General features: G+C 51.5%; 1 protein-coding gene across 1 annotated transcript; it reads right to left on the reverse strand.

Annotated features, from left to right (window-relative positions):
* Nucleotides 1–18200: 18200 nt before the first annotated feature.
* Nucleotides 18201–18798, reverse strand: LOC109146235 (small basic protein 1-like). Its single transcript, XM_019293039.1, has 2 exons — nt 18741–18798; nt 18201–18331 (listed from the first exon to the last, which is right to left on the reverse strand). The coding sequence occupies exons 1-2, from the start codon at nt 18796–18798 to the stop codon at nt 18201–18203; spliced, it is 189 nt and encodes a 62-aa protein (XP_019148584.1).
* Between the last annotated feature and the right edge of the window lie 3545 nt (nt 18799–22343).

Raw genomic sequence — 22343 nt, forward strand, 5'->3', positions numbered from 1 at the left:
GGGGCTGATTTAGATGTCGTTTTCCATTTTATATCCACGGGAATGTCTGAGCTCACAGTGTGTCCCGGGAGCTGCCATCCACAGTTCCTCACTAAACCCCACCAGCAGGGTCCATCCTCCTGGCAGCTGGAAGGAGGGAGCCTGCAGGTGTGGGAGAGCTTCCCAGCCAGCATTCCCGACACCCCAGCACGGCCAGATGGGGGATTTGGCAAGCAGAGAGTGAGTGGGCAGTCTGAAGGGAGGCTGCAGGAGGCAGGAGGGTGGAGGATGAGGCAGACAGACAGATGGACCCCACACTGCACACACGAGTGTTCCTCAGGGCTGAGATTCCATCACAAACTATTTTTAGCAGATTTTGGGTTTTTTCCCCCCAGGGAATAACGAGTTTCTGGTGAAACTTTTTCATTTTGCTGTTAGAAATCATGGGACAACTCATAATGCTCCCCAGGAAAAGGACTTGGAGGTGCTGGAGGGTGAGAGCTGGACACCTGGAGAAGAGAAGGATCCAAAGAGACCTCAGAACCCCTTCCAGTGCCTAAAGGGGCTCCAGGAGAGCTGGAGAGGGACTTGGGACAAGGCATGGAGGGACAGGACACAGGGAATGGCTTCCCACTGCCAAAGGGCAGGGATAGATGGGATATTGGGAAGGAATTGTTGGCTGTGAGGGTGGTGAGGCCCTGGCACAGGGTGCCCAGAGAAGCTGTGGCTGCCCCTGGGTCCCTGGAAGTGTCCAAGGCCAGGCTGGACGGGGCTTGGAGCAAGCTGGGCTAGTGGGAGGTGTCCCTGCCCGTGGCAGAGGGGTGGAATGAGATGAGGTTTCTCTCTCCACCCAAACCATTCTGGAATTCTAAATTTAACATTTTTCTGTAAAGCTTTTTGTCCTTTTTTTTTTTTTCCTTTTTTTTTTTTCTTTTTTTTCCCTTTTTCCCTTTATGAAAATCCTTTCTTGCCGTGGAAATCTCCAGGCGCTCAGCAGGGACAAAGCTCCAGGTCTCTGTGCTCCTGGAGTACACAGAGTACACAGCCTGGTGCCAGGCTTCTTGGGAATCATTCTGAGTGAGTGAGAACAATTGCTCAGGTACAGACAGTCCCCAAAACCCTCCCTGTATCAGGACCTGAGTGTGAAGGGTAGGATATCTGATAGATCATCTCTGCTTGGCTGTTTCACAATTCCATGGGGAAAATTCCAATCTTTTCACAGACTCAACAAATATTGAATTCTGAGGAAACGCTCAGGCCACTGCACAGGGGTCTGATAAATATTCAATGTATTGATGTGCCATGGTCTGATTTTTTAGGTGGGTGGTTTTGAGGGATTGTCTCTGGGCATGATTTAACATTCAGGGGCTCTGAGACCCCTGGAGGGAGAAAAAAAGAAAGAAAGATAATTCGGTGACACAGGAGGGAAAATTCTGTGGTTACAAAGGATTTCCATTGGACAGGAGTGTGACATAAGGGGCATTAATGAAATTATCTTCACCTGCACTTGGGTTTAAGTTGAAAGATAATTAAACAGGTATTTATACAGTGACTACAGGTTGCAGTAGAGACAATCATGATTTCTCTGCAGACTACCAGGAGCCGTTGTTATCAGCCTCCCATGGCAGAGTGTTGGAACTGGATGATCATCGAGGTCCTTTCCAACCCAAACCATTCCATGTGTCTCTGATCCTGTCATTCAAGAACAGGGTTGTTCTGCCACCCGTTTCTGAAAGGGAAATGGGAATAATGTGAGGTGATAAATTGTTTATGAGCTGATTCTTTCTTATCACTCTTTAGAAGCTGTGGTGCTTTGCAAACATCATTTGGGCTGCTTTTTCCTGACACTTGGCTCAGGTTCTCTCTGTCCTGGGAGCTGCATATGCTGGGGTAAGTCTTTACAACTCCAAGACTGGGTTCTTGGGGTCTGACCCAGTTTGGGAAATTGCCAGATCATTCCAGAGAAAGCTGAATCCTGAATTGCCTCTTGAAGAGCATAAATCAATACATCTTCAAAACCAAACCCTCCTGGACTTGATAGAGCTTAGAAAATTTTGTTTGAGTGGGCAGGGAGACTTGAACTTCATAGAATCACAGAATGGCTTGGGTTGGAAGGGACCATAAAGCTCATCTGGTTCCACCCCCTGCCATGGGCAGGGACACCTTCCACTATCTCAGGCTGCTCCAAGCCCGTCCAGCCTGTCCTCACCACCAGGGAAAACGGTTTTAAATGGAGCTGGAACGACCCTCTGGTGTTGTGAGTTCAGCAGTGACAGCTGAGGTTGTGCTGAGTATTTAAGATCAAGTACGAACAGGCTGAGTTAGGATTTGTTAGGCTGAGTCTCTGGAGAAGCTTGAGGTATGAACCATTGTTATTGGGGGGAAAAAGGGTTCTCAGTGTGGGAGTAAATGTCCTCTCTGTTGGATGCAGAGAAGTGAAAATCTTTTCTTCCAGAATCCAATTAACGATCCCAGTTAATAAAGAACAAGTGGCCGGAGTACCAGTGACGAAGAGATGAGAGCCAGGACAGCCCAGCAGAGTCAGAGCTGCTCCCACCAGCTGCAGTGCCTTTTGTTCCACTGCCTGTTGCAGGCACTGGGATAAATTTAGAGCCGTGACTTGTCATTCTGGAAATCAAACAGGACACGGAGAAAGCGAGAGCTGGAAAAACATCCAGCTGTGCTGGAACTCAGCAGCAGTGCTGGAAAGTCTCTTTAACTGTGAGATCAGAGACAAAGAAGAGCTGCTGTTGCAGTCCTGTGGCTTTTTTTTTAATGGAATCACAGAATCATTAAGGTTAAAAAAGCCCTTTAAGATCATCGAGTCCAAACATTGACCCAGCCCCACATGTTCACCACCAAAGCCAGTGCCCAGGTGGCCTCCCAGTGTCTGAAGGGAGCCTACCGGGAACAGGGAGAGGGACAATTTACAGGTGCCTGGAGTGACAGGGCAAGAGGGAATGGCATCAAACTGAAAGCAAGTGGGTTTGAATTGGAAGTTAGGAAAAATTCTTCCCTGTGAGGGAGGTGAGGCCCTGGCACAGGGTGCCCAGAGAAGCTGGGGCTGCCCCTGGATCCCTGGGAGTGTCCAAGGCCAGGTTTGGACAGGGCTTGGAGCAACGTGAGACAGTGGAAGGTGTCCCTGCCCATGGCAGGGGGTTGGACTAGATGTTCTGTAAGGTCCCTTCCCACCCAAACCATCCTATAAATCGATTCTCTGATTCTATAAAGAAACTTTAGTTACTAGAAGTGAGATTCAATAATAATAGAAGTGGTGATGTCTTCATTGCCTGGAGATTTTCAGCTCATGACTGGATATTCCTCACCAGGGAAAATTTTCACCACAAACCCAACTCCACGGCTTCCAAAGTGCAGGAGTTATGATCCTATTTATTCCTCTTTCGTCCTGGAACCCTGAGAGCTGCTGCGATCTGGAGCTGCCCTGGGGAGCGCCCACACTCCAGTTTAAACCGTGCCATGTTCCCAAAGGGTTGGCACAGCCCCAGCAGCTGCTGTGCCCCAGGACAGCCAGCAGGTTCACCAAATCTCAGGTGCAAGTTCAGGATTTGCCACAGACCAAGGACCACTCCCAATGGACATTTTGGGTAGAATCCCACTGTTTTAGAAGCTGGGAGCAGTTTAATCCCATGGGGATGGCCAAAGCTGGCCATGCTTGTGCCATCTTCCTGCTGCACAGCACAGGGCTCACCTGACAGACATGCCAAGGACTCGGCTCCAAATTTTTAGCTGGAAAGAGGCAGAGGAGAGTGAAGAGATCCCAGTTCCTTTGCTGTTTCCCTGTCTGAGCCATTCACCTCCTTGTCTTTCCCTCTTCTGGGTTGAACAAACTGAGATCAGTGGGAAAGGGAGGTCCCTGGGGCACCACAACTGCAAGGTGATGAACAAGGGAAAATAATCCCAGATTTGCATCAGGATGATGGACTATACTTTTATTGTTGCCATATTTGAAAATATTTCGTGTGCTGGTGCAGGGTTCAGCTTGTGTGGATGGCACAGGGAGCACGGGGGTCACTGTGTGCACCAGGGAAGGAAATGAGCCTGATGAAAACATCTGTGCAAAGCCCCAGATCTGCCTGGGGACAAATGGTTCTAGAATTTCTGGGATTAAAAAGAAAAACGAAATTACATCAAGGCTGGATCCCATCCCATTCAAAAATACAGTCAAAATTTTTGTGAAGGAACATGTAAGATCCTTCCTCTCCTCTGCTGGATTTTCTCCAGCTCTGCTCTTTCTCCCGCGGTGCAAAGGGCTCCAGCATCTCCCAGCACTGGGTTTTTTTGGGTGTTCCCAAGCTGATTCAGATTCATCCTTCCTGCTCCTTGTGCCTTAACTCAGAGCAGGAGATTTTAGTTGTTGGTTTTGCATCCAGAAGAGAAGAATCCAGAAAAGATGAGACAACACCAGCAACGAATGGTGGTGTTTGTTTGAATTAGAACATGAATAGCTGGAATGAGGGATTCCCTGGTGAACATTTATAGGAACAAACATATTCAATATCTACAAAATAAACTCTGCATCTTGAAAAAACCCACCCAGTTTCTTATAAAAACAAAAAAAACCCCCAAAAAACGCAACACTCCTATAAGGGTAATGATTTATTTTCCTTCAGAATTCCAGTAAATGGAATTATTCCTTCTAAAAGGCTATGAATGGTCAACAGCAGAAATGAGCAGGGTTATTTCCCTGCAGTGGTCATGGAAAACAGGAAAATATAAAGTGGAAAGCGAAAGGAAAAAGCAGAGAATGAAGAAGAGAGCTAAGAGGGTGTGAGCATGTAGTTACCACAACTGGATATGGACAATAGCTGGATGGAGGCATGAAAAAGAGAGAAACAATGGAGAAATCTGGAAAGGGTCTAAAGGAGTGACAGGGAGGACACTTTCTCCAGGGTCGTCTTCAGCAATTTGACCATACAGAGCTTCTGGCCAGTGGAGTTTGTATTCAACGATGTCCCAACAAGAAGGCTCTGGAGGTGGCATTTTGTTCTTCCAGGTCTCTCCATGCTCCCCAGCTCCCCAGCTGCTGTGTTACCTGGGTGGGCAGGGAGGAAAACAAGGGAAAAGCAGAACAGCGTAGAAAACAGAATCATGGAATCACCGTGGTTGGAAAATCCCTCAAAATCACTGACTCCAGTTGTTCCCCAGCGCTGCCAAGCCCACCACGAAACCACGTCCACAACTGCCACATCCACATGTTTTCTGAACCCTTCCAGGGGTGGTGATTCCCCCACTTCCTTGGGCAGCCCATTCCAATGCCTGACCGCCCTTTCAGTGAAGGCATTTTTCCTAATATTCAATCTGATGCCTGAAGGGCCAGGGGAGCGCTTGCTGTGCAGGGAGCACGGAACAATGCTCATGAAACAACAAAGACAGAGACATTTGTGCCTGGAGATGGACTCAGGCCATCTCCAAAGGGCTGTTGTTTGCTCTGCAGGCTGTGCAGTGTCACCCTGACCCGCTGGTCCCTCTCACAAAGGCACCTGGCAGCCAGGCCCGTGCTCCGTGGGCACGTGGGGGCCGTTCCCGCTGCCCAGATCCGGCTGTTGGGCACGGCCGTGCTCCAGCAGCACCAGCTGGGGCTGCCCACAGCACAGCTGCTCCCAGGGCAGCAGGAATTCCTTCTGGGATCGTTCCTGATAAGCTCTGGGTGCTGTCTGCAAGGCACGGACACAATGGACACGATGGGGTATCAGATCCATGATGGGAATGGTTTAATGGAGTATCCAACCCTGACCGGAGCTCTGGCACTGGGGATGCTCAAGAGCCTCTCCCAGCTGGGATTCTCTACAACATTTTCATCATATTCATTTTTCTGGGTGCTTTGTCTCAATTTTGAGTTTGTTTCTTTTTTTCCAGTATTGATCACGGCCTAGAGGAAATGAAGGAAAAAGTGGTTTATGAGCAGGAGTTCATAAATTTCCAGTTACCATGGCGATGGTAGAAGGACATCTCGGAAGGCTCCAAGTTCCAAGTCCCGAACTATCCAGGGTCTCCATTAAAAATTGTGTAATGGAATAAAGCTGCTCCCTACTGAATCTGCAAATAGGCTGAAAGGGACTGCTCCGTTCTGGAGAGCACTGGGGATTGGGTTTTCTTTTTTGGAAGAGACAGGAAGAGTTGGTGGAGAAGCTGGAATAAGCAATGCAGGGATTCTGCAGAAGTGTGGGGCTGCAGTGGGCACCAAGGTGCACACACTGGGACCATGTCATCCTGCTCTCTTCTGGAAAAGGCAGGAATTATTCTTTCTATAAAAATAACCCCCAGGTTTATCACGTGTCAGGCACTTCAGTTAATTCATTTATTGCTCTGAATAAGAATTCCAGGTGGTGCTGTTTGCTGCTGAGGGCACCAGGCTTCAAGGGGAGGTGGAAAAGTTGGAGAGAGCTCAAGGCTGAGACAGTTACAGGCCCAAGAAATTGTGATCTGTAACAAAAATCTGGAAGAATTGAGATTGTGATCACAGAACCACTGAATGGTTTAGGTTGGAAGGGATCTTAAAGATCATCCTGTTCCAACCCCTGCCATGGGACACCTTCCACTATCCCAGGGCGCTTCAAACCCCGTCCAACCTGGCCTTGGACACTTCCAGGGATCCAGGGGCAGCCACAGCTTCTCTGGGCAACCTGGGCCAGGGCCTCCCCACCCTCACAGCCAATCTCTAAAGTCTGATCTCTAATCTCTAATCTCTCCCTATTCTCTTTCCGTTTAAGCCATTCCCTGTGTCCTGTCTCTCCATCCCTTGTCCCAAGTCCCTCTCCAGCTCTCCTGGAGCCCCTTTAGGCCCTGGAAGGGGCTCTGAGGTCTCCCTGGATCCTTCTCTTTGCCAGGTGAACACCCCCAGCTCTCCCAGCCTGGCTCCAGAGCAGAGGGGCTGCAGCCCTCAGAGCACCTTTGTGGCATCCCTGGACACGGGGGTTCCAGGCATTTTTGATAACACACAGCATCCCCACGGCTGCAGCTTTGCTGGCAGCTGAAGAGTTCCATGCCCCACTCCCTGGCCCTGATGTCAGTGGTCACACCCTGCTGACATCCACAATATGAAACCCTCTCCCACTCCAAGCGGGGTGACCAGGTCCCACTGGAAACCAGGCCTGTCACATGGAGACACAGGAGGTGCAGTGGGAAATGTGTTTGCAGATGTGTAAAGTGGCCTCGGAAAAAAAACAAGGCCAGGGTTGTGCTAAAAATTTACCAACTGTGCCAGGACAGTTGATTTGTTAAGAAGTCACTCACAGAAGGGTAAAACACGACATGGAATCACAGGATCACAGAATCATCTGGGTTTGGAAAAGACCTCTAACTAAGATCATCCAGTCCAACCCTTCCCCAGCACTGCCAAGGCCACCACTGACCCACATCCCCAAGTGCCACATCCACACGGCTTTGAAACCCCCCAGGGATGGGCACTCCAGCACTGCCCTGGGCAGCTGTGCCAGGGCTGGACAACCCTTTCCATGAAGAAATTGTTCCTGTTATCCAATCTATACCTCCCCTGATGTGACTTGAGGCCATTTCCTCTCATCCTGTCCCTGTTCCCTGGGAGCAGAACCCAACCCACCCCCGGCTGCCCCCTCCTGTCAGGGAGTTGTGCAGAGCCACAAGGTCCCCCCTGAGCCTCCTTTGCTCCAGGCTGAGCCCCTTTCCCAGCTCCCTCAGCCTCTCCTGGGGCTCCAGCCCCTTCCCCAGCTCTGTTGCTGTCTGTGGAGCAGGTCCTGGTCCAGCCAGGTGTCCTCAGTGTGACAGTGACAGACAGCTGATGCTGAGAAGGGTGGAAGAGCACAGCCACACAGAGCAACACTTCTTTGGAAACCCACCCAACTCCAGCAGTCTGATGTTTGGGGTTGCTGAGTTGGATTTGGATGGATATCATTGTGCTGAATGCCCCTCAATGGATTTTATGGATTTCATGGAAGCACAGAACAATGCTGGGTGGGAGGGAGGCAGCTCTGGAGGTGGCCTGGTCCAGCCTGCCCAGCTGCTCAGAGCAATCTTCAAAGTCAGATTGTCTGCCCCAGTGACCTTCTGAAGACATTTGCAACTCCCTGTTCCACAGTATCTATGGAACCATGGAATCATTAAGGTTGGAAAAGCCCTCTGAGATCATCGAGTCCAACCACTCCCCCACCACTGAGCCATGTCCCCAGGTGCCACATCCACACAGCTTTTAAATCCCTCCAGGAACGGTGACTCCATCACCTCCCTCACCACCATTTCAGCAAACAAATCTTTCCTAATATCCCATCTAATCCCCCCCTGGTGCAACTTGAGGCTGTTTCCTCTCACGCTGTCAGTGGCACAGGGAGTTGCACCACTGTGGGCAGTGGGAAAGAAGAATTCCTTTGTTCAGTGAGTCAGACTCCCGAGTGTCACCTGCTTCCCTGGTTATGGGAAGGGAAAACCAGAGTTCTCTCTTTTGTAGGGCACTTCTTTAACAGTGCTGTCACACATTCCCACATACTCATCTCCCCCTGCAGTGGAAGTTCCCGGTCTAATTACTGCCTTGCTGCCTGGGAACGAGTCCCCAGCTCTCACCATCCTCCCTGACATCCTTTGTACCCCTTTTCCTGCTCTGCACGTGCACAGACAGGGACACCAGCACAGTTTGCAGCATGAAGTACCCTCAAAACTATCACAAAACCACCCCAATTTCTATTAGCACCCATTTCCAAAAACCCAAGCACTCAGTTTTCCTGCTTCTGGACACTGGGGTTGTTTTTTTTTCTGAGTGCTCTTTGGGAATATATAATTCCTGGACAGTGAAAATCAGTTTGCCATCACTGAGCCAGTCTCGTTTGCCGCTCAGTACTGAGATCCTTCTGCCTCCAGACTCCTTGCAGTCAGTTTTCATTTGCCTGCTCTGAATAACCTTCTGTTGGCACCAGAGCACCCCTGGCAGCCAGGATCAGGCCATGTCCACCCCGGAATTTAAACACACTCGAGGCCCCGGAGCTGTCTGGAGGGTTTGTGAGGAAGAGGGGCTGATCAAAGTGTCTGCAAGTGGTCAGCTCTTCCTGGGAAAAGGCTCTCAGCTCCAGGGCTCTGGCCCTTCAGAGGGGTGAGAGGGGACAGCAGAACAGGCTGCAGGGAATGTGGTGTTAGCTGAATTTACCAGAGGGATTTGCAGTCGTGGTTCCCAAGAGGGTGACACATGGACACCGGGTCCTCTCAGCGTGTCCAGCCCATGTGGGGACAGCTCCAGACAATGGAGACAGAGCTGTCAGTGCATCCTGGCCACATCCCAGCCCTGTTGCATCCCTGCCAAAGGTTGGGAAAGGCCTGTGATACTGATCTCGTTCCCTGCGAGGTCCCTCTGCCCCAGCACATCGGTTCCATCTGCTCCCCGTCCGCTCCTGTCACACTCCGTGGTTTTCCTTTGAATCGGGGCTGATACCAGGTCTGGTATCATGCAAAAGGGTGGAGGGGTCGGTGGCTGTGCCAAGCAGTGACCCATGAGGGCAGCAGGACCTCCCCCAGACCCTCCTCTCTGCCCTATAAATCCGAGGATCCCCAGCCTCGCTGCTCACGGCGCCCAGCTCCGGCTCCCTCCGACCCTCCAGCTCCAGCCTCGCTGAGATCCCAGCTCAGCTCCAGCCATGAGGTTCCTCTACCTTGTCTTTGCTGTCTTCCTCCTGGTCTCCCTGGCTGCCCCAGGTAAGAGGGGGGATTGTGTGGGAATGTGAGCTGGATGAGGGGGAAAAGCGGGGTGAGGAGGGTCAGTGTGCACCACAGGCACTTTGAGCAAACGTGGGCCCTCCTGGCTTTGGAGCTGTGACTTTGTTGCCCACATAAACGTCCCTAATCCTTTGGCTGTGCATCTGTGTTTCCTGCCAAGCCAAACACCTCTATGGCTCTATGATCCCATGACTCTATGGCTTTAGGATTCTCTGATTTCATGACTACGATTTCGGGATTCTATTATGTCAGGATTCTATGATTCTGTGGCATGACTTGGCTACCCCAGGTTGTTTTATATGGGGATACTTTTATACAAATGAGTCTTTACCAAAAAAAAAAATCACTTTAAAGTAATGTAAGAGGCACTTTTAGGATGTTTTGGATGTTTTTGACACCTAAGTTAAGGTGAGCTGGGCCCTGGTGTAATTATTTCAGTCATGAAGCACCAAGCGACTGCTGGATGTCCTTTTCAGAGACACCAGCTTTCTGGAAGTTTCCTCTACTTGATGCCACCTTTTGTGCCAAACCAGTTCTGGCAACACCTTCAGGGTCAAGCTCCCTCACCTTTTTGATGTGCAGTGCTCAGACATCCCTTTTGTTCTGGGTGTCACCTCCCTTTCCGATGGCTGAAAGGGAGATTTGGGGCTCAGAAAGGTTCCAAATCCGATATCCCTTCACTCTGGACATTATTTCCCAGCTATTTCAGGCCAGCAGCTTCTCACGCTGGTGCCTGGCACCCAGTGAAGTCTTGCCCTGAGGAACATCTTTATGAGCTTTGCTTTTGGGGTGGTTTGAGATGCTCTCCCATCTTTCCCAAAGTGCTACAGGGTCATCCAGTGGCCCCCTAGGGAGAGAGGTGCACAAGGAGCTGCTCTGTGCCCTTCAAGGTCCCTTCCAGCTTTGGGGCTGGGCTTGGGGAGGAGTGTTGGACACGTGGGGGGACGGAGCAGGACCTCCCTATGAGCAGGGCCTGATCCTGCTGACCACTGCAACTGGGAGGGGGTGGGAGGGTATGGAAATGGGGAATGGGGAAATGGGGAACAGAGGTGGGGAAATGGGGAAATGGGGAACGGGGAACAGGGAAATGGGGAAATGGGGATGGGGAAATGGGGAAATGGGGAACAGGGAAATGGGGAAATGGGAAAATGGGGATGGGGAAATGGGGAACAGAGACGGGGAAATGGGGAACAGGGAAATGGGGAAATGGGAAAATGGGGATGGGGAAATGGGGAACAGGGATGGGTAAATGGGGAACAGAGGTGGGGAAATGGGGAAATGGGGAACAGAGATGGGAAAGTGGGGAAATGGGGATGGGGAAATGGGGAACAGAGATGGGGAAATGGGGAAAAGAAATGAGGAAATGGGGAAATGGAGAACAGAGATGGGGAAATGGGGAAATGGGGAACAGAGATGGGAAAATGGGGAAATGGGGAACAGAGATGGGGAAATGGGGAACAGAAATGAGGAAATGTGGAAATGGAGAACAGAGATGGGGAAATGGGGAAATGGGGAACAGAGATGGGGAAATGGGGAACAGAGATGGGGAAATGGGAAACAGAGATGGGGAAAAGAGGAAATGGGGAAATGGGGAACAGAGATGGGGAAATGGGGAACAGAAATGAGGAACAACCGCTCTCCCTCTGCTCTTCCAGGCTGTGGGAAGGTAATGAAGACCTGTGCTCCGTTGGGGTACTGCTCCCCAAAGTGTCGTGTGACGGACATGAAATACACCTCTGCTGACTGCAAGTACTCGTGCTGCGTCCCACCCACCTGGAAGGGGAAATAGGAGCTGGAAAGGAAACATCTGGGGAAGAGGAGGCACCACGGTGGCCTTGGGAGCAGATTCCCAGCTGTCTGACCCAGCTGCCATCCCCTCCTCTTAAAAAATAAAACAAAACAAAAAAGGAGATGTCTTTTGTTGTGTGCTCGTGATCCTGTTTAAAGCATTAGGACAGGCTCCCCAAGCCCAGCCCCAAAGGCCTGTTGGCATCACCTCTCGTTGTTCTTTTTCACAGATTTCATAATCAAAGTGTTAAAGAGATGGAGTTTTCCCCTCTGTTTCCCACAGGGAATTCTGGCAGCGCTGGGTGGCAAAGGAACAACACCCTCCCAGGTGTCCCTTTCCCCACTGAGCCTCACAGCAAATGCCATGGGTGGGAGGGAGCCTGGTTCAGTCCTGGGGCTCAAAAAAATCAGTGCTCAGTGGAGATCCTGGCAGAAGGGCTGTTACCACAGCTGGGGAATGAGAGGGAAGGATGGGGGCAGGGTCCCACACTCCCTTCAGCATCCTCCTCCTTTAGAAGGGGAAAAAAGAGCCACAGGGTTGGAAAAACCCAAGAATTGTAAGGAAACATGATGAAATAAAGCAGGGATTGGTGAAAGGGGAAAATGCAGATAGAGGGACCTAAAAGGGAGCATGGAGACACCACCCAGTGATGACCAGAAGGTGCTCAGAGAGCTCCTGAAAATGGGATTAACCCACACTGGCCACAGGGCAGATTCCACCTCCTTGTCCTCCGGGAAATACATGGAGTAAAGCCAAGACCATTTCCCAGCACCTCTGCTGGCTTTGGATGGGGAATGGATACTGGGAAAGGTGAAGAGAAACACAGAACCAAGGTCTCTGCAGCAGGTGAGGAAAGGGGCTGAAATCTGACAGTTTGGGTTTCCCACGTGGTCGTCCCTAAGAAGGGCACAATTTGGGGAATGGAGCACATGTCTGGCAGCAGCAGCTCTGACCTCCCAGCGATCCTGCTGTTGTCAAAATCCCTTCTCACCAGCTCTGGAGGAATTTTAGAATTGTAGAATTAGGGCACTGTTCAAAATCTCTTTTAGGATGTTCTCTAGGCCATTGATCCGGGACTGGGTTTGGTGTGTTTGAGCCCACGTGTTTGAATGAATTTTGTGTCTTGGTACCCTGAAGTCATGGCAGAAATTTTGGCAGAGGGACCTTCCTCAGTCATCACCTGTGTTTCCCTTCTAATACATTTTCTTTGACCACTGACTTAAAAAAAAAAAAATTGTAAAAAAAAATTAAAAAATCCTTAAGGTTTGGGGTTCACAGGGGTCCAAATAAATCTGGGAAAGAAACTATATTTTCCAGTGGGAAAGCAGAGATACCCTCATATTTATAGACTTCAGTAGAATCACAGAATTGTTAAGGTTGGAAAAGCCCCTCTGAGATCATCGAGTCCAACCCTTCCCCAGCACTGCCAAGGCCACCACTGACCCCTGACCCCAAATGCCACATCCACATGGCTTTTAAATCCCTCCAGGGATGGGGACTCCAGCACTGCCCTGGGCAGCTGTGCCAGGGCTGGACAACCCTTTCCATGAAGAAATTGTTGCCAATATCCAATTTAAACCTCCCTTGGCACAGCTTGAGGCTGTTACCTCTCATCCTGTCCCTGCTCCCCTGGAGCAGAGCCCGACCCCCCTGGCTGCCCCCTCCTGTCAGGGAGTTGTGCAGAGCAATGGAGCAAGTGCAGGAGTAGAATAATGAAGTGACCCTGAATGGCTGTGGGGTTTCAGCTAAAACTACACCACTTTAAAGCAGCCATTTACTCACTCATGTCAAGCTTTCATGGGGTTCTACATCTGGAAAGGACAGGTACTTGGGGGAAAAAACAACAAAACCAGACTTTCTTTGTCTTTCCTATCTGACATAAACAGAGTAACTTGAGAAACGACCACAAAATCACAGAATATCCTGAGCCGGAAGGGACCCACAAGTGTCACCCAGTCCAAGTCCTGGCCCTGCACAGGACACCCCCAAAAATCCCACCAGGTGCCTGAGATGTGATGAATATCAGTTAAAACAGCCCCAAAAATTGCAGCTCCAAAAGAAAGGGTGTTCTGCTGAATCCTGCTTCTGGAAGCTGCAGGTCCTGGCACTGGGTGCCCAGAGAAGCTGTGGCTGCCCCTGGATCCCTGGAAGTGTCCAAGGCCAGGTTGTACTGGGCTTGGAGCAACCTGGGCTAGTGGGAGGTGTCCCTGCCCATGGCAGGGGGTGGCACTGAATGATCTTTAAGGTCCCTTCCAACCCAAACCATTCTGGGATTCCATGACAGTTGATTGGATCCTGGTTGTAAGATTCTTTCCCCCCTGTTTTCCTCTCTGTCTTATTTTCAGCGAAATAAGATTTCAACAGAAACATTTTTAAAGGAACAAGCCAAGCAGAGAAGCAAAAAAACCCAACTCTCTTTCCCCACAAATGTGGAGTTCCCATCTTGCCTGGTGCTATGCAGTTTAAAGATGTGCCTTTCCTTGTAGTGACAGTCAGTGCATCTGCCCTGGGAGAGAGAGGAACGCCAGGCAGGAGGGGAACGTCTGGCCCAGTGACTCCTGTTAATGTGCCCATCTGCTTCCCTGTCACTGCCACCCACAGACAGCCACACACAGGGAGCAGGGCAGAGCCTGCACTGCCTCTTTTTAAACACTGGGACCTTCCTGATGAGTGCAGTTTGTGTAAACAGCAAAGAAATGGCCCAGCAGGGCTTTTTCCAGTTGCTCCTCCCTTGGTGAGACGGAGGCTGGAGGCTCAGCAGATCCCAGGTTTCGCTCTCTGAGTGGTTGCACAGTGCCTCCAGCTCTTCCCTCTCCTCTCCCAGGGATATTCACTGTCATGGGAACAGCACATGGGAAAATAAAATAAAAAAAAATTAAAAGGAGAGACCCAAAATGTCTGGCTGGAATTCCCAAGGTTTATCAAGCAGCTCAGTGTGATGGTGCCGCTCCCTGTTCTCTCTCGCTCCTGCACTCCCAATGTCTGCAATCAAATAACCAACGTGGAGCCATCCACTTGACATTGAAAATGACTTGAATTTTCCCTCACAACATCCACCTGCACTGGATTTCACCAGACAGGGAGTCACAGCCCCAAACTAGCCAGGTCCTTCCTCAGTCCTCACCTTTATTACCCTCAATAATGAATTAACAACAAATTTTGCCATCTTTCCATCCCATCCCATCCCATCCCATCCCATCCCATCCCATCCCATCCCATCTCCTTTCCAGATATTTTTATGACCAAATTTCCTGCTGTAGCCCCACCAGTGACTCCCCTCAATGCTCCTCTCAACCCCCTCTCCTGCATCTCAGCCCCAAAGTGCTGGGCCTTGTCCTTTGGTTTTAGGGCAGGATTTTCCCGGTTTTCTCCCTTGTTGTTACATTTAAAACTGGTTCAATCCTGGCTTGCAATCCCACAGGACACTTTAAGATTTGTTTCTCCTATAAAACTGGCACCTCCCATCTTTGCACAGCAAAACTTTCTTGAGCAATAGACCATGGAATGATGGAATGTTTTGGGTTGGAAGGAACTTAAGGATGATCCAGTGCCACCCCCAGCCACACTTTCCTCTATCCCAGGTTACTCCAAGCCCTGTCCAACCTGGCCTTGGACACTTCCAGGGATCCAGGGGCAGCCACAGCTTCTCTGGGCACCCTGGGCCAGGGCCTCCCCACCGTCACAGCCAGGAATTCCTTCCCAATATCCCATCCATCCCTGCCCTCTGGCACTGGGAAGCCATTCCCTGTGTCCTGTCCCTCCATCCCTTGTCCCAAGTCCCTCTGCAGCTCTCCTGGAGCCCCTTTAGGCACTGGAAGGGGCTCTGAGGTCTCCCTGGATCCTTTTCTTCTCCTGGCCACAGAGGTCACGCGGTGCAGTCAGAAGTGGTTGTTTGATCCTTGAATTCCCTTCAGACTTTTTTTGAGGGGAAAGATGTGGGTGCTGGTGATTTGTTGCTGCTTTTTCCTCTCTTCCACTGCATTTACATTTAAGATGAGCCCCTTGATGAGTCCCCACAAAGGAGGTTTCAGCATCAAGGCCTCCCTTTTTTCTTGCCAGGTGAGCACAGATGTAAATGTTTCATTCAGCTCCTGTGGCGTGGCCTGCTCTTTAATTAACTTTATTTCCCTGACCACGCTCTTTGTCAGGCTTCACGTTCCTGATGTGTTTGGAAAAAGAAAAGAAGACTTGAAGAGGCTTCCTCACGTTTTGCAAGCTCTTCCTGCAATTCTCTGCTGAGCTGCCCTATTGTGTTCATACTTTGTCAGGCCCAGTTTATTATCTTTTCTATTTTCCATGAGTGGACACGATTTCAGCTTTTCCTTTCCAACAACCTCCCTCATCCCACTCTTCTGCTGTGACCTTTTCCTTTTGCTCTTTCTCAGGGCTCTTTTTTTAATACCTGTCATACATTTTCCCCGAGTGTCCCTCTTAGTGGCCTTAAATATCTCTTCAGGTGCTTGCAAAGAATCTCTTTGCAAGCATTTAACTCTTTTAGCTGCACCCTTGGTCTCCTTTTCAACAATTCCCCCATTTTTATATCCCTTCCTGATTGAAATTGAGTGCAGAAGCAGTGGCCTTTCCATCCCCTCTGGCCCCTGTGAAGGTCTGGAGTGTGAGTTCTGTGGGATCTGAGTTGCAGGGGCTCTCCCAGGGGATGACTTTGAACCAAGCCCAGTGACTGATGTTTTCTACCTGTGAAGTATAAGAAACCCCTATAATCCAGTAATTCATTGGTATAACATATTCAACTATTTCTCCTATAAAAGGTCCTTCCCAGGATATAAATCTGCTCCTTGGCATAGTTAGAATTTATAGTATCGTGGAATCATAGAATAGTTTGGGTTGTAAGTGACATTTATAGCTCATCTCATCCCACGCCCTGCCATGGGCAGGGACAACTTCCACTACCCCAGGTTGCTCCAAACCCCATTCTGGAGTTCATTCTTTTACACATGGCTTTTCTTTTCGCTCTCCTCTCACAGTTCCCAAGGAAAAAAATAAGAAAAAAACAGCAAAGGAGGGGGATTTTTTTGTTGTTGTTCAATGTTTCGCTCTGCAATTTTTATCCTTTAACCAAACTTTCAGCCTTGTGTGCCTGTGAAGTGTCACCAGCTCAGGGCTGGTTTAGGAGAATTTCCTGGTTTTCATGTCCTCTTGTCTGGGCTCAGGTGGATCTTGACAAAGTTTGTGGCTCTTGATGGGCCATCCTGTGTCAAATGTGATTTTTGTGTGCTCCCAGCCCTCAGCCTCTGTAAATTGAGTGTTAACCCCCTCACTCTCAGCATCTCACCCACTTTGGGAAGAGACTCATTCCTCTTGTCTATATCCTAAGAAATCCCACAGCCTTACCAGGTTTCCTGTATCCTTGGTCAGGGTTTAAACTGATAAAATGTTACAGGTTATCAGATTTCACGTTTATCCTCAGGATAAAAGTTTTATCCTGAGGATAAAATAAAGGATCATAAACTTGCTCCTTTTTTTTTTTTTTCTGTTATTCTTTTACTTCTGTCTGCCCCAAATTTTCCAGGGACACTCATTCAGACCAGCGTGGTCACAAAACCCATGGAACACCTCATGTTGAGTGTTCAGACACACCAGCAGCCCCCGCGTGTCCTGGAAAATGGGAGTTTTGGACAAATATACAAATTATCCTGAGGAAGAAATTACTTTTACCTCCAGCTCCATGTGCCAAGATCTCTGCTGGACACAGAGGATGCTGCTGAGGAGAGGAGACACAGCCCTTCCTCCTGCAGAAACTGGGAGACATCCCACAAGAGGGAGAGGTCTGTACCCCCTCCCTTCTCTTGCAGCACCCTCCCGTCCCACAAACACCAGTGCAAAGCCTTTTCCTGCGTTTGCAAGGCCCCAGGGCTGGAAAGTTCCTTTGTTTCCTGGAGGGTTTCAGAGAAACAGAGCTGATTTCTGCCCTGTGACCCTTTAGGACACAAATATCTCAGCCTCCAGTATTGCTGGAGTGTTTGTGGGGTGTTCTGAGCCACCCCACACCGGATCAGCCCATGTCCCCTGCAGAACACCTGGAGTGATTGGGTTATCCCACAGCGGAGGGAGTAGGGAAGGGACACTGAAGAAATCCTCATCTGCTCTCCTGTTACTGGTGACCCCCATGGAATAACCTGGTCACAGAAGGCACTTGGTGAGGGTGTCCAGGACAACCACGGGACCCCAAAGCCTCAGGGGCTGCACTGGTTGCTCTGTGGGCACCCCAGGAATGGGATTTTGGGGTGCAAGGGGAAGGTGGTGCTGTTTGCCTCCTGTTTCTACCTCTCCGTGGGACTGAGAACCCCAGTGCAGAGGCTGAACGGGACTCCTGGGGCTGATGGTGTCCCCTACAAACAAACTGGGGTTCAACTTGTGGAGGAGGGAGGCACTGGATTATGCAATGAGCCCTCTCCCAGCCTTTGCCACCCCTCTGCTTTGAAAATCCCAAAGCCTTTGCTTTTCCCGGGTGGCATTGTGGTGTCAGGGGTCTGGGGCTGCCAGGAGCAGCTGGGGCTGTCAGGGCTGCGTCGTGACCGCTCTCCAGGGAGCTCTGGCTGCCAACCTCCCCGGCTGTCCCCTCCCGGGAGGCGAATGAACCTCACAGCACACAGAAATCATCTTCATCTGCCCATCTTTACTTCAAGGCGCTGCGCAGCGCCTCGGCCACACCCTGGGAGCAGCGCCGGCAGCTCCACGGCGAGCGCTGCTCTTCCTCCGGGGCCGGACTCCTCCGGGGTCATTTCCCCTTTTTGGGAGAGGGGATGCAGCAGTGCAGCTCCTCGCAGTAGGGGCTGAAGGACCACTCATCGGTTTCGCCGCACGCGTGGGCGCAGTACCCGTCACAAAAACCCTTGGGCTGCCCGTGCCCTGCCGCGGGAGGAGACAGAGAGGGGTTAGAGAGAAAATCCTGGGTACGTGGGAAGGCAGAGCCCCAGGAATTGTCTCCTTGCTGGCTCCGGGGTGGTACAGACGCTCTGGGTATCTTTGGGGCTAGACCCGCATAGGACTGGACGCGTTTTCTGTCCCCACTGAGCTGGGGGACAACTGGGCACTTAGAAACCATCCCCCCACGCACTGGATCCCTCTGCATGAGCGTGAGAGATGGGATTTGCAGTGTGGAATTCCTCCCATCCCAAACCCATTGTGCCTGCTAGGCTGGGCAAATCACCAGGGACCTGATCCCCTGGGATGAACCCCCTCCCTCCCCCCGAGGCACAGAGGCTGGAGGGGACACAGGTGGCCCCACTTTGTCCACCTCCACACGTTCCTGTCTTACCTCGGGTGGCCAGGGAGAACAGCAGGAGCACAGCAAAGACCACGCAGAGCACCCTCATGGCTGGAGGCCAGGGGGGATCTTGGCACACCGGGAGAAAAGCGTGTCCGAGGTGTCCGAGGGCGGAGGTTTTATAGAGGGACTCCGGCCACGAGCGGCACGGCCAGAGGAGAACCTGGGGCAAAACCATCTCCAAAGGGCTGTTGTTTGCTCTGCAGGCTGTGCAGTGTCACCCTGACCCGCTGGTCCCTCTCACAAAGGCACCTGGCAGCCAGGCCCGTGCTCCGTGGGCACGTGGGGGCCGTTCCCGCTGCCCAGATCCGGCTGTTGGGCACGGCCGTGCTCCAGCAGCGCCAGCTGGGGCTGCCCACAGCACAGCTGCTCCCAGGGCAGCAGGAATTCCTTCTGGGATCGTTCCTGATAAGCTCTGGGTGCTGTCTGCAAGGCACGGACACAATGGACACGATGGGGTATCAGATCCATGATGGGAATGGTTTAATGGAGTATCCAACCCTGACCGGAGCTCTGGCACTGGGGATCAAAGAGCCATGGAACAGAATCCCAGAATGGTTTGGGGTGGAAGGGATCTTAAAGCTCATCCAGATCCACCCCCTGCCATGGGCAGGGACACCTTTCATGATCCCAAGTTGCTCCAAGCCCTCTCCAACCTGGCCTTGGACACTTCCAGGGATCCAGGGGCAGCCACAGCTTCTCTGGGCACCCTGTGCCAGGGCCTCCCTACTCTCACGGCCAGGAATTCCTTCCCAATATCCCATCTAAATCTTCCCTCCTTCAGCTTTAGGACATTTCCCCTTGTCCTGTCCCCCAGGCCTTTGTCCCAAGTCCCTCTCCAACTCTCCTGGAGCCCCTTTAGGCCCTGGAAGGGGCTCTGAGGTCTCCCTGGATCCTTCTCTTCTCCAGCTGAACAGCCCCAGCTCTCCCAGCCTGGCTCCAGAGCAGAGGGGCTCCAGCTCTGTGATCAGTTTTGTGGGTCTCCTCGAGACTCAGTCCAACAGGTCCACATCCTTCTCCTTGAATCAAAGAATCATTAAGGTGGGAAAAACTTCTGAGATCCTTGAATGCAGTTGTTAACCTGGCACCTCTGTGTTCACCACTAAACCATGGCCCCTTGTGTCATATCCACATCCCTTTGGGACACTTCCAGGGATGGGGACACCACCACTGCCCTGGGCAATTGTGCCAGGGCCTGATCACTTTTTCAGAGAAGAAACTTCCCCTAATATCCAAACTAAACCTCCCTGGGCACAGCTTGAGGCCATTTCCTCTCAACCTGTCCCTGTTCCCTGGGAGCAGAGCCCGACTTCCCCTGGCTGCCCCCTCCTGTCAGGGACTTGTGCAGAGCCACAAGGTCCCCCCGAGCCTCCTTTGCTCCAGGCTGAGCCCCTTTCCCAGCTCCCTCAGCTGCTCCTGGTGCTCCAGCCCCTTCCCCAGCTCCATTCCCTTCCCTGGACACGCTCCAGCCTCTCAAGGTCTCTCCTGTCAGGAGGGTCCCAGAGCTGCTCCCAGCACTGGAGGTGCCCCAGCAGAGCCAGCACAGGGGACGGGCACTGCTCTTGTCCTGCTTGGTGACCCCAGAGCTGGCACAGCCCAGGTGCCACTGGCCCCTTGCCCACCTGGGCACACCTGGCTCATGCCCAGCCGCTGTCACCAGCACCCCCAGGGCCTTTTCCAGCTTTCCAGTGGCTGTTCCCCAGCCTGTGGAGCTGCAGGGGTTGGTGTGACCACGTGCAGGACCCAGCAGTTGGCCTTGTTAAACCTCACACCAATCAGCCCCTTCATCCAGTCTGTCCACATCCCTCTGCACAGCCTTCCCGCCTTCCAGCAGATCCTGATCTGCAAATTTCAGAGTATCCCCTCACCCAGATCATTGCTGCCAATATTAAACAGGGCTGGTCCCAGGGCTGGAGGCAGCTCTGCAGGCAGGGTCTCACCTGAGCGGGGCAGAGGGGCAGAATCCCCCCCTCCCCTGATGCCCATGGGAGGGTTCTGGGCTGGGTCATGTCCAGCTCTCACCCCCCCAGCACCCCCAATTCCTTCTCCCAGGGCTGCTCCATCTGCTCATCCCCAGCCTGAATTGGTCCGGGAGGCTGCCCCAACCCATGGGCAGGACTCTGCACTTGGCCTGATTTTCATCCCTTTGATTTGGCCCAAGCCCATTTGGGTCTTTTGCCTGAAATCTTTCCAAAAGGACCATGTTCCCAATTAAAAGGGATGTAGGCAAATATGTAAATGAAGCTCAGGAAATGATTGCCACACCACATCTGATCAGAAGTCTGTTGTGGTTCCAGTGCTATCCTGCCTAATAATTTTCATGGTTGTCTGGCAAGAATGCTTCAAAAATTCCCAAATTAGATGTTGAAAAGGACTGCAAAGCATTAGGGGACAGGATTAGCATTCCAGTGGATCTCCTCATGCTAAAAGCATAATGAAAAAACATAATTAAGTAACAGGGAAAGCTACCTTGTCTATACAGACAAGGATAATGAGCAGGAGAACACAGAACAAGGAGTTTCTGGCTGTGGGCAGTTCTGCAGGGATCATTTGTGTGGCAGTAGATCACAGGCAGGCACCAAAGAGCCGAGTCAGGGTGTTGGGAAAGCAGCACCAATTGTCCTGCAAGTGCAAACAAAGGCTGAGCCCGGCAAACACAGCCTGTACCCACAGCACAGCCCTTGGGAAGCGCTTCCATCCAGCTGTGGGCTCCACGCTCCAGGGAAGCAGGGAAGCGGCTCAGGGGGGCTCAGAAAACGGCTCGAGGTCACCAAGCAGGACAAGAGCAGTGCCCATCCCCTGTGCTGGCTCTGCTGGGGCACCTCCAGTGCTGGGGCAGCTCTGGGACCCTCCTGACAGGAGAGACCTTGAGAGGCTGGAGAATGTCCAGGGAAGGGAACAGAACTGGTCTGGAGCACCAGCAGTGGCTGAGGGAGCTGGGAAAGGGGCTCAGCCTGGAGCAAAGGAGGCTCAGGGGGGACCTTGTGGCTCTGCACAACTCCCTGACAGGAGGGGGCAGCCAGGGGTGGGTCGGGCTCTGCTCCCAGGGAACAGGGACAGGATGAGAGGGAACGGCCTCAGGCTGGGTCAGGGAGGTTTAGACTGGATATTAGGAACAATTCATCCACCCAAGTGTGGTCAGGCACTGGAAATGGCTGCCCAGGGTATCCCCATCCCTGGAGGGATTTAAAAGCCCTGTGGATGTGGCACTTGGGGACATGGCTCAGTGGTGGCCTTGGCAGTGCTGGGGGAATGCTTGGACTCGATCTTAGAGGTCTTTTCCCACCTAAATGGTTCTGTGATTCCGTGATTAAGATGTGACCTGCCAGAAAAAAAAAAAAAAGAATCAAGTGGAATAGTGATGATCAGGAAAGAGAAGACACGGAAAACATGGCAGCCCTCAAATCCGGAAAAGGGGATCCATTGGATGAGGAATGGTCTGCCCTTGGTGGCCAGGATGAGAAGTCAGTGACGTGAACTTTGGCAAATTCCTCAAGGAGATTTTACACCTTTTTAAATTTGCACCTGCTACATTAATTTATAATTGCTTTTCCAATACATTTGTCCCTCCAGTGCATTTTTACTTCTTGCATT

The sequence above is a fragment of the Corvus cornix genome, chromosome 3, assembly GCF_000738735.6.
Source record: "Corvus cornix cornix isolate S_Up_H32 chromosome 3, ASM73873v5, whole genome shotgun sequence".
In the NCBI taxonomy this organism is placed as follows: Eukaryota; Metazoa; Chordata; class Aves; order Passeriformes; family Corvidae; genus Corvus; species Corvus cornix.